The 12,527-nt window shown below is 39.5% G+C and overlaps 1 protein-coding gene across 9 annotated transcripts in view; it reads right to left on the bottom strand.

Annotated features, from left to right (window-relative positions):
• The window catches only part of herc1 (HECT and RLD domain containing E3 ubiquitin protein ligase family member 1), a 46,932-nt gene extending 35,420 nt beyond the window's left edge, over positions 1–11,512 (bottom strand). For 6 of the 9 annotated variants that reach the window (XM_039662824.2, XM_039662826.2, XM_039662831.2 and 3 more), the window contains exons 1-17: positions 11,325–11,512; positions 8,345–9,288; positions 8,146–8,241; positions 6,378–6,575; positions 5,974–6,285; positions 5,759–5,855; positions 5,282–5,425; positions 5,020–5,147; positions 4,765–4,909; positions 3,594–3,765; positions 3,253–3,387; positions 2,894–3,059; positions 2,669–2,794; positions 2,368–2,574; positions 1,426–1,578; positions 1,146–1,278; positions 865–1,056 (exon numbers count right to left, since the gene is read on the bottom strand). In XM_039662824.2, coding sequence (XP_039518758.2) covers positions 865–1,056; positions 1,146–1,278; positions 1,426–1,578; positions 2,368–2,574; positions 2,669–2,794; positions 2,894–3,059; positions 3,253–3,387; positions 3,594–3,765; positions 4,765–4,909; positions 5,020–5,147; positions 5,282–5,425; positions 5,759–5,855; positions 5,974–6,285; positions 6,378–6,575; positions 8,146–8,241; positions 8,345–9,259 — 3,319 coding nt within the window. In that variant the 5' untranslated portion in view covers positions 9,260–9,288; positions 11,325–11,512. The remainder of the gene's footprint in view (positions 1–864; positions 1,057–1,145; positions 1,279–1,425; positions 1,579–2,367; positions 2,575–2,668; positions 2,795–2,893; positions 3,060–3,252; positions 3,388–3,593; positions 3,766–4,764; positions 4,910–5,019; positions 5,148–5,281; positions 5,426–5,758; positions 5,856–5,973; positions 6,286–6,377; positions 6,576–8,145; positions 8,242–8,344; positions 9,289–11,324) is intronic. The other 3 variants (XM_039662825.2, XM_039662832.2, XM_039662827.2) reach the window with 2 other exon arrangements.
• Positions 11,513–12,527: the final 1,015 nt, after the last annotated feature.

Below are 12,527 nucleotides of genomic sequence, written 5' to 3'. Positions count from 1 at the left end.
ACAAATATTTTGATCTCGTTTGAACTGTGCTCTGAGTTACACATATGATGTTTGTCAATTTAAAAGAATAATTTTAAAGTCAAGAACGTCTTAGTTTGATGTAAAACCGTTGAGGTATAAGACTGTGAAAATACGTAATTAAAAAGACTACAAACCCCACAGGCGCACATTTTCGCTCAATGAATGAAGCTAACTTTACTGAGGCTAATGTCTGTCATTGTTTCTAGACTTACGTTATAATTGTAACGTTATGCCGGCATGCCTGAGTGTTTTGTTCCAGCAGCGGAACACACGAGCAACGGATCTCACTCGTTGTTTCGCTTCCCGGGAGGTGTAGTTCATTGAGCGATTTTCACATAAAACTAAATGTTAATCTTCTGTTTTATGAAAAACTGAGACGTTTTTGACTTTCAGAATTATCTTTTAAATTGACAAACATCATATGTGTAATTCAGGGCACAATTCAGACAAAATAAAAAGATAAGTTGTCTCTCGCCATTGACTACCATTCATATTTTTTCCGAAATAAGGTCCCATGAGCCGGAAGCGGAGGGGCGGGACTTAGGGTCTCTATTAAAATGCTAACATGACGTAAACCATAATTTAAACAAAATTATCTATGTATCATATCTGCACATATACATTTAATATCTACAGGTATTTTAATCTATACATTAAAATCTTTGTGTGTTTTGGAAAAAAAAGTGTTTTGGACAAGTGAAGATTAGTGATAGACAGTTGATGAATCAACCCATGTGGGATTTAAACCTACAACCAGCTATCACTTTGAACTGCTACACACATTGATTCTTGCCAACAAGACAGTGCTACATTACTACTGATCTGAAGATGTGACAGACTGACCATGTAGTGGCCACTGCAGCTCCTGTTCCTCAAGAAGTGTGGCGGCAGGCAGGAGTCTGTTGAGACGGTCCAGCGGGGGAAGCAGGTCTAAGAGGTAGCTGAGCAGTGGCCGTGCCACCCAAACAGGCAACAACAGCAAGGATGTCACAATCTGACACAGCATACTGCCCGCTGCAGACATGTAGATCACATCTACCAAATACAAACATAGGCAAAATGAGCAGGTCCATTTACATACAGTTATGAATGACTTTAGCTAAAACGTGAGTATTTTGATATACCTCGTAGCTTCTCACGCACACTGCCGTTTCCAGAGCTTTCTCTCAGAAGAGTTGCAGAGCGATTATAGATATCTGTGGCGTGAGGTAATAATAACTGCAGATGTTTATGGAGGAGCGCAACACTACTGGAGCCCTGAAAAAACATAGTTGATTCACACACTGAAGGAAATCAGACTACTCTGACCAAAAATTTGATATTCTAATATCTAATATTTGATATTCTAATATCTCTCCATCTAATTTTTGTTTGTTCATGATATGTATTTAGATGTGCAAGTACCTCTGTAACACAGTTGATATGGCAATAAGCCAGTAGTTGCTTCTGTAAAGAGCAGAGCAGTTCATGGAGGTGAGCTGGTTGGCTGCTATCAGATGAAGATGTTCCCTGCAAGATCTTATCACTGTTCTTCTCCAGCTCTCCAAAAGCCTGGTCCTGTGAGGTTAAAACACACACACAAACACAAGAAAACAGGGTGTTGTTGAAAATTGTAGGAAGGAGCAGTTGGACCACAACTGAAAAGATGATCATCAGTGAATATGTAAAGGTTGCACTGCATGTATAATACGCAGATACAATATTGACACACATCCAATTTATCTTCTTGAATCTTGTTTACATTCACTTAAGACAGTGTTTATAGTTTTACCAGTCAAGATGCTCTAGGCTGACAAGAGTACTAGTTGAATTTCATCAAATATGATTTAAAAATTTTTGCATGCCCCCGTTCTCAAAAACGGGTTGACATTAACTACAGCAAAATATGTATTTTTTCCAAATATGAGTTCATCAGTATTCAAATATGGTATATGTACTGCAAAATAATGCCATGAAAACATGCATGTCTATTGAGTTTTTTGAAGGTTACATGCAAAAACAGGAACAAATGACTTGCAGTGTGAGTTGGTTCATTTAATGAATCATCAAAAAGACTAAAAATAGTTACTGATTTGAATTAGTCTGGTGAATCCTTTACTGTATGAACTCACTGAATCCAAGAGAGTGGTCACTGAATCAACATCTCAATCACTTTCTGAACTTTATTATTAATTTCAGTGACACCAGTCTCAAAGTTTGTCAAACAAAGTCACCATTATTACATGCAAATTGTTCCTATAACAACATGCATTTATAGACACACATTTGAGAGATTTTGTAATGAATGATAATTTAATATAAACGTGAAAATCAAGACCAGAGCTAAAATATATGCTAAAGACTGACCGTGTAAAATCCCAGGTTCCTGAGTAAAGTTTTCATGAGAATCTCTGCCAAGTGTGTGTCAGGATGTGTATCAGAGTGAGTGCCGGGGACAGAGTCAGAGGGTGGAACGGAAGGCTCAGAGGTATCTGGAGGACAGCTGTACCCCAGCAGAGATGCCACATGGGTGTGGTCCTGCAGACTAGTGAGTATTATGTCCAGCTGCATCCTCTGAGGCAGAGAAAGCACACAGATTCATAGAAGCATGACCAACAGATAAGCAACTTCAACTGCATTTTATTTTCATACAGATACACATATGTACCTGTCCTTTTGAGAGGCTCTCCCAGCGGTCTGGTCCTTGAGGAAGGAGCGAGTGCAGTAGCTCCATTCTCTCTCTCAGAGGAGGCAACAGCATTGTGGCTCCCACGGAGAGAGTCTCAATGACAGCCTACAAAACCCAACTTATTTTCACTGATCAGAGAAAAACACAGGCCACAATAAACCAACACAGCAACAAATATGTGGCAATACGCATGTAAACACAGACCTCCTGGATTTCATCAGGTACTGATGCATCCATAAGCCTGAAAAGCAGATTGCGGAGTGGCCTCGCTTGCCGTCCCAAGATGCTGGTGGCCACGCCCCCCGCCAGTGCTAGAGCCAAGTGGTTGGACAAGAGCCGTAGACATAGTTTCAAGAAGTTGTGATGCTCCCTGTTGGCCCAAAACAAATTTGTGCAGGAAGACACACTCTCAATATTTAATAACCTTCAGGATGGTTTAGAAAATCAATTGAAACATAATCTCATCTAAAATTACATTAGCAGCAGTAATCTTCCAGTGATAGTTAATGCACTTAAAAACAAAGCAGGCTCCACTCGTCTATAGTGGTGGAAAGAATACATACTTGGAAGACGGGAAAGGCAGCGGTGGGATCTCGTTGTTGATGCCGTCACAGTATCGTTCCAGAAACGAGCGGAGGTGAGAGAAAGTGCTTTCTTCCAGGTCCACACAGTATGGCCTATGCCAGGCCACCACCTGCCTGTATACATACACACAAGATCATCAGCATAAATATTATGATTAGAAGAAAGAAGAAAAACAGAACACGACAAAAAGGCTTCAACAAACCAAGGTCTAAAAGGCACAAATGCATTTAAAATATATTGTATCTTCACATGCAGGGTTACAACAAATGCATTTCTTTTTTAACAGAAGCTTATGAAAGGATTCAACAGGTTTGCTAACCTGTCTCTCGGGAGGGCAGTCCATGCCAGGCTGTGGGACGTGCCAGCAGAGATCTGCTGAATAGCCACTCCATCTAAACCAATCACCTTCTTTGGTTTGGTGATGGGACCAGTGGAATTCCCTTGACCGCACTGACCCATGGAGTTATTCCCCCAGGCATACACTTCATTGTCTTTATCAAAAACATGGACAGAAAAAAAAAATTACCCAACCATTTTCACTAATTCATGTGAACCATGTGCTGTTCAAGTACACAGCGTCAAATTGTCCGTGACATAATGTGTGAGGCCCCCATGCTTCACCTTATCTGAGTCCGAGTCAGCACATAACCTTCTGTTACTAATCTGACCCCCCCTCCCCCTCCACTATCTCGAACTACAGTTTACACAACCCAGTACAGCCCTAAAAAGGAAGACTCCCAAAACCAACATCACCAAACCACCAGCCACTGAGTTTACAATACAATGAAATTGAAAAGAATATTTGAAGAGGATGTCACCTAACCAAACTCTAATGATAATTTACTGTAATTGCAATATCATGTGTGTGTGTGTGTGTATATATATATATATATATATATATATATACACATATATACACATACATACATACACACAACTTAAAAATGTGTTAAAAAATTTGATAAAATATTTTTTTTTGTATTTAAATAATATAAAGTATGTCAAAATAAATAGGATATAGTGATGGTGTGCAATCACAACCTACTGAAAACTACTAAACATTTATTCAATATTTAAAATTATAAAATTCTGGCTTCCCCATTTCGCTCGAATTTGCCTGCTGTCTTTTCCCAAGCAACTCCCGCTCCCCAACTCATCTCTGGTGAAGCCTGCACGGTCACGTACATAAAAAAGATGTACATTAGAGTCAAGCTGCAAACTCGGTACTATCAAAGACTTTGTGTTGCACCTCCTATATTTTTCGATCAGATTTAAGACCTAATGCCTAGCAGAAAAAAATAATAATAAAGAAATAATAATTTCAGACTTTTAAGACCCCACGGGAACCCTGATTGAAAATAAAAGTAAATTATTTGTCGAGCCCTATATGGAAACATCTCTTTCTCTTTAGGAATGTTGTTGCACTACCAACCACTTAAGCATACCAGAGAGGGCCATTTAAATCCAATGGGTTTACAGTGATCCCTTACCATGTGATAAAGCAAGGCAGTGGCTGTCTCCAATGGAGATGTCTACAACTCTGGTTGTGGCAAGTTCCTCGATCAGCTTTGGTCTTAGAGCAGTGGCCTCGGATGAACCACAGCCAAGACACGCACCACAGCCCCAAGCATACACCTGAACATTACATATACATAATAACTGGTGTTTTATAAAGATTATTCACTGCATTAGAGTCAATACCGTCAACATTGGGTATTAATTTGTGGCTTAGTAATGCATCATACCTGACCAGTAGAGGTGAGAGCCAGGGATGACTGGCTGCCAGCACATACTTTGCGTAAGAACATTCCCTGGAGCGCCTCAACCACCTTGGGTTTATACACACGATTGGTGTCACCATGACCCAGTTTACCTGCAGATAAATGCCAGAAACCAGTACAATAATTATGTTGACAAAGAAAAGAAATCAAGAATAAGATTGCCTCAAACAGAACAATTGGCTGCAAAACAACAGCAGAACAAGTGGCAAAGGCTAACTCAACTCACCATTGTCTCCGCCTCCAAAGGACCAGACTGTACGTCCATCTTTAGACAGTGCAATGGTGTGGGAGCTTCCACAGGACACTTCACCTACATTACTGATGTCTTTAACTAGCGTGGGAATGTTCCTACTGTTACTGTCACCATGACCTACAAGTGTAGACAAATGTAATCAATGATCATACATTTCATATATTTTCCTGCATTTATTTGACCAACATACAGTAAATACAGTAATATTGTAAAATAATGTTACAATTCTAAATAACTTTTCTATTTATAAGATATGTTAAAATGTAATTTACTCCTGTCATGGTAAAGCAGAATTTTCAGCATCATTACTCCAGTCTTCAGTGTCACTCGATCTATTGATGATTCTAATATGCTGATATGCAGCTCAAGAAACATTTTGTATTATTATTATTTTGAAAATAGTTTCTGTGAAAACTGTTTTTTTAATATGTATAATAAATATTTATATACCCAATCTGCCAAAATCACCCTCTCCCCAGGTGTAGAGTTCTCCATCCTCACTGACTGCAGCACTGTGTCTATAGCCTGCTGAAACACAAACCACCACCTACAAACAAACACACACACACACACACACACACAGAAAACATAAATCTTTTAAACACTCAGGTCCATTTAGAGTGCCCAAATAGCTCATGTGATGTATAACTGCATGAATTCAGTACCTTTCCTTGTAGAGGGCCTTGTATTAGTTTGGGGTATTTCTGGGTAGAGCTGTTGCCATGACCCAGTTTGCCATAGTCTCCATCACCCCAGCTGAACACCTCCCCCTCAACGGTGAAGGCTAACGTGTGGCCGTCTGAGCCTTTGGATGATGATACTTTCTTAATGGCACGGTGAGGTTCAAATGTCAGCTTTTTAAGAGTGGACTGGTTGTTTGAGTCGCCCAGTCCCAGGCGGCCATAGCTGCCCTTTCCACATGCTCGGACTGAACCATCAGAGGAGATGACGAATGTGCAGTACTGGCCAGCTTCAATCTAAAAGACAGGAGATGTGGTCATCAAATATCCACTGTGGGTAAAAATGAGGATACTAACACAGTATGAATAGTTATTATGAAGATGCTTACTACCGTTTGTGCATCACTGAAGCTGGGAGCTAGTTTGGGCTGGAGGATTTTCTCTTGAGTGCCCTCTACAAGCTGGTGGCTGCTGTTGCTGCCCCACACATAGACCTCACAGGTCTCAGATACCATGGCCGCCTCACCTGCCTGGATGCTGTCTGGACTCGCACAAGTTCTTGAGTAGTCTGAAGCCATCCGACACACCTATAACATCAGGAAACCGATTTGGAACAAAACGGGAGTGACATAAATTCCTAGGATAAATTCCTAGTATTCTATTTTTAGAAACAGCAGGACAGATTTGTTGTGCAGCATGTTATAGATTGCAGCTTAAAGCAGCAGAAACTCTTTTATTTGTGCACTACGCCACTTGAAACTGGATTTTAGGGTGGCAAAATGAGAGATTTTTTTTAAAGTCTGCACTGAATAATTAACATATGCATTCATACATTAATGTGTTTGACAGAGAAGCAGACTTATAATGAAAATTATGGCAATGTTTAGTAAATCGCCTATTACAGATAAAGTTGCCCTGCCAAGAGCAGTGAGTGGTTTCTCTTTTGCTTATCAGTGTTGTTATGTGATTTATATTACATAATTACCATGTTTGGTATGTCAATATAGCCTAAAGGACTATGTAATTATTAATAGCCATTCACTTTAGTTTTCGTTTGTTTTAGTAGTTTGGTGAAGTACTTTATGAGGTCAAGGAGCATGTTGTGCACGCTCTCATTGATTCACCAAGATTTAACAAGTAAAAATCCTTGTGATGATTAGGGTGATGTTTAGTCCAATCCGAACATGAGTTTGGCTTAGGGGGCGTCATAAAATCAATAGTATATAAAAAAGGGCAGATTTAGCTTCAAAGCATTTATGTTAAAATGATCCCACAACTCCCCATTTATATATTATTGTTTCATTGCTACATTTTTTTTAATTTATTTTGGTCCACATTTACATGTATTGTTATGGTAGTACATTGAGCATTGGCAGCAGCTGCTACCTTTTAAGGATGAGGAAAATTAACAGAAAACAACAAAGACTCTTTTGTGTTGATGAATTTCATCACCAAACATTACAACCGTTTCACTCTATTCTAGGTCATACACAATTGCTCAATTGGACACTTGAGAACTTGTTATAAACTGAATAAGTCCTTATGAAAGACGTCCAACATTCCCAACAGGATAAGAGTAATAACATTCAAATAGTAGATTGTTTTCTTAACCCTATATATATATACATACACTTATTTTATATGCAAATCTAAGGCCTCTAAATTATCAACATAATAAGAATCATCATAAAAGTAACATAACTATATTGTTAATAATATTTCAAGATGAACACTGAAGCAAAGATAGGTCAGGTTAACTTAATCATCCACACACTATTTTTTAGAAAAATGTTCAAATGTGAGTATAAAATATGATGATCTCATTTAAGGATTGTTTATTTGTGCATCTCACAATCATCACTTTATTGTATAAATTACTCAGTTTAGGCTACAGAATAAAACTGGGTATTTTTTCCTCCTTGAGTATGAGCTCCATATTCTCTGTAAAGACTAAAAAGCCTGATGTATCAAATATGATACTCAATTAAAAAAAATATATATATATACAGTTTTAAAAAAAGTTTTTCATATGTCAGGCTTTACAGGGTTAAAAGACTCTAAAAAAAGAATATTTCAATGAGTGATGGAAAAAATGGCATGACCTCTTCTTGTTTATACTACAAATATATATTATAAATATATGAATGTGTACGTTACCTCCTCAAACAAACAGAGCGCAGCCTCATATAGGGAACAGAGTCCATCAGGTGTGCGTGTTGGTTCCCTCCACTGGCTACGATCAGCAGATGAACCCTACACCACCAGACATCCAGTCATTTCACAATATCCAAGACTATGAAAAACACTTGTGAAAACAGTTTGTTGTTAGTGTATGAAAGTTTTAGTAATGACGTACCAGTGAACGTCTCATCTGCATCAAAATGTTCATGAAGCAGTCATATCCCATCAGCCCCTCCTGGCTCTGCTCCAGGCTGCTGACACCAGCTGATGCTGCCAAGGCCATCTCAACCCACTCCAGCAGGTAGCGCAGTGATCCTCGTTGGGCTGCCAAGCCCAGCAGCAGCTCACATGCCAGCCTCCTCCCCACCACGTCAGCCCCGGAGTTCCGCATGGTCACCCCTTTCAGAAACGTGGTGACTTGGGCCAGGCAGTCCAAACCCATTGGTGGAATCTTGCTCTCATTGGCCAAGGAGAGTGGTGGAAGAGAGCCCACCACTTCAATGGCTGTGGTGATGACATCGTTGCAGAGGTTGATTCCTGGACCGGCTGGAGGAAGCGTCCAGCTTTGCCTGAGCAAAGCGAACAGCAAGCTAAGACCAGTTCGCACGCCCATCTCGATGAGGGCGTCTGTACTAGAGCGCGGCCTCTCGTTAACTGCTTGTAAGTCTGCAGAACCCAGAGTATTTTCAGTCGAGTGCTGTTGCTGTTTAACCTTGCCCTTGTCATGGTATTTGTTGGAAAGTGCATAAAAAACCCGCTGCAAGACGAGCAGGCGTTTACGTAGCGCAGTGGCGAAGGGTGAGTCCGAGCACACTGTCTTGGCCAGAGCCAGCTGACTGGCCAGCAGCGCGTCAAGATAATGCTCCTGTTCATCACTGGACAGACACTCTCGCTCAAAGTCCGGCAGCTGAGGGCCCTTCAAACATAGCACCTGCTGAGGGAGAAGAACCACCTCCTTATTGACCAGCAGCTTGCCATACAGCAGAGCGACGCCTTCACGGGTGGAGATGGACTCGCTATCCTCAGCAATCCAGGAGCTGTTGAGATGCTCCAACCATTTTAGTTTTACAGGTGGTATCATCACAGCCATGGTGCCACCTTACACCCTCACCCTCACATCTGAGAGATAAACAGGTACAGTGACTTAAGTGACACAGAATCATCAATATTTGATACAGATAAGTCAATAACTATTTTTATGTTATAAATATATTAAAGATTAAGTGGGTGTTAGATGATGGAACAATAGGGGAAATCTAGGCCCACTACATAAATTGTGACGAGTGTAGTGGATTAGCTTAGCTTGTTGGCTTAGCTAGGGGAAATGAGCAAGCACAAAAAAATTTATTTTGATATCGTATATTATTATATAAGGTTGAAAGCTAAAAGGAGAAAGGATGCATTTAATTGATCAAAAGTAACAACAAAGACATTTATAATTTTACAAAATATTTCACCTTATTACCATTTACTGTAGGCTATTTTGATCAAATAAAAGTAGCTTTGCCTCTGGGAGCATAAGATAATTTTTTTAAAAGATTAAAAAACCATAATGATTACAAATGTTTAATTGGTAGTATACATAAACTGACAAAGACAAAATGTCCAACATTGGTTCAAAACCAGTACTTAAACCTTAACTGTTACACACACATACCCAGAGAAACCAGTAACTGAAATAATTTTACCTCTAGAAGTCTCTCCACATTCCTGTATACCAAGGTCCATAACCAAAGATTAACAATAACAATACAAAGTGATGATAAAATATGCTTTCATCCTAAAACCAGTTTGATTCTGAGAAATTTACTTCAGAACTAGAAAGTTCATCAACTGAAGATGATGGTTTGATGACACATACTTGTCATCTTGCCAATGTTCCTACCGATGCCTGGGATCTTTTCAAGAAGATGACAGGCTCTGTCAACTCAGCACAAACGCATGTATAAATGTAGGTCTTGAGTCAACCCATTGATTATTAACTTATTTATCTAGTCAGCAAACTTTCATAAGCAGGTTGACGTTGGACTTTTTTGGTTCTGATCTTCTTTTAACTATGGTCTGTAAACCTGACCAAAAGTATGACACTAATGAAAGAGAGAGGCTTATCTAATGTATGCATTGGATGGTTTACACCTGTTACTTACACCCCCTTTTAGTTGGTGCTATATTGACAGAATTGATTAATCTCCACAAGTACCTGGGGATAAGGAACCAAGGTGTATATTCCAATCTGATCTACCTTCAGATTGTCAGAAGGATAAAGCAAGTCCTTACAGGCAGTTACATAATACGACATACTTGACTCTATAAGTTACAGGTTGTCAGCTAAAGCATTAGTAAAACAGCAAAGGAGGTTATTTAAGCCATTCTTATACTCCAAACAGTGTCATATCTTACTAATAAGCACTTTGATTGTCTGTGAAAATTTGGGTGACATTTCCACCCAGCTGTTTTCGTTAACGGTGTTGGGTTTTGACAACCTTTTGGTTTGCTTATTCATTCAGCTGGCTAACCCATCTTATCACATAGCTTGCCATGCATAGTCCGTGCTACGTAAAATACATTCGCGAGGAACATCTATCTACTTAAATCATTATACGACATCTGGAGCATATTTTATATGTATTCAAAAGGAGTGTACTTCCATGCTAACGTCTGTAAGTGAAATGGAACTTTAGCTTGTTAGCATGAGACCAGCTAACAGAACAGTAGAAGCCAACAAGCTAAGCTAATCCACTACACTGAAATTATTCCCTAACGTCACAATTTGTGTAGTTGGCCTAGATTGAATTATAACACTGATAGAGTTTCAAGTCAAATAACCAACTGTCCTGTGAGTATAGGACTATATAGCACAGGTAGACCGACGCATTAGCCCGGCTGTAGAGCTGCTTGTCGGTGGTTGCCAGGCTGTGATCAACTCCCTCCGCCACTCACTTCACATGAGTCAGCTCAGCTGCTGATATTTCACATTAAAATCATGCACCCAAACAAACATCTGCCCAATGTACAAGGCATGCATTTGACACAAATGCTGCTACAAAAACAGAGATGCCAATTCAGAAGATTAAACACAATGTCACATTTAAAATGGTTTGAACCTGTCGGCTATTGTGGTAATAAAGACCTGAAAAGGTGAGGCTGGAGCTTACCATAAACTGCCAAAGGCCTATTCAGTGAATGCACGAAAGTGGCTTTCATGGCGATTAAAGATCCCTCGGCACCGGCATGTGACCGTGCATTATAGAAAATACTCGTAACCACTGGGTTGATCTGGTAAGGCTGAATTGAGAGTTGGGAGTGTGCAGAGCAGTGCTCAATCCCTGCTAGACTCAGCTACTGAGAAATAAGCGGCAGGCTCAGTGCTGTTCAGTCCCTCCCTATCATTCATTACCCGTTGTACAGAAAAAAACAGCGCTTAACGTTACAGCTCTGGGCGACAATAACATACCTGTCATTTGGAATAAATAAATATTGTGTAATATAATCAATGCTAGCGGTGTCCGTTATTTGAGAGCCACACTACGCTACAGTGAGTGAACAATGTTATTTTACTATTATTTGCATACTATTATAGCATAAATGAATATTTAGAATTAGAATTTATTTGTATATTTTCAGTTTATATTTATATCTTCATTTAAATGCAGGTTTGGTACTGTAATTTCTATTTGTTTTTTTAAATAGTATTTCTAGCTTCTAACATTTTTTTCAGTTCAGTAATTGAAGTTGGCCTATTTAACTTGCAATAAGTTCCCTTAGTTGTCTAGGCAGCATTTCTAATTTTAGTTTAAGTTTTTCCTTTATATTTACATTCAAAATACATGCATAGGCTAAATAATACTGGCTACATTCAACTAAACCTAAACAGACCAAACCTAAACATTAAAAAAAAAAAAAAAAAGGTGTCTACTGCACACGTACAGATAAACATTGTCCAGAACTATCTGAGTACACACAGCAGTCTAATAAAAGGTGGATAATGTGGTTGTGGGGCAGAAGAATTGACACGTTTGTTCTTTAATTGCAACAATCCATTCGATCATCCCTGACTTGCCCAAACTTCATAAGGGACAGTAGCTAAGCACCGCCCTCAGAGTTACCCAACAACAAACATTATTATGAGGCCTTTATTTAGGGTTTCTCAAACTCGGTCCTGGAGGGCCGCTGTCCTGCAGAGTTTAGCTCCAACCCTTATCAAACACACTTACCTGTGACTTTCTAGAGACCTTGATTAGCTTGCTCAGGTGTGTTTGATCAGGGTTGGAGCTAAACTCTGCAGGACAGAGGCCCACCAGGACCGAGTTTGAGAAACCCTGGATTAAACTAAACCTACTTTTCATGGACTACATGTC

This window comes from Pimephales promelas, chromosome 1 (genome assembly GCF_988280905.1).
Source record: "Pimephales promelas chromosome 1, fPimPro1.hap1.1, whole genome shotgun sequence".
Lineage (NCBI taxonomy): Eukaryota > Metazoa > Chordata > Actinopteri > Cypriniformes > Leuciscidae > Pimephales > Pimephales promelas.
Note: the sequence above shows the minus strand (reverse complement) of the source record. Positions and strands in the feature narration are given on the sequence as shown.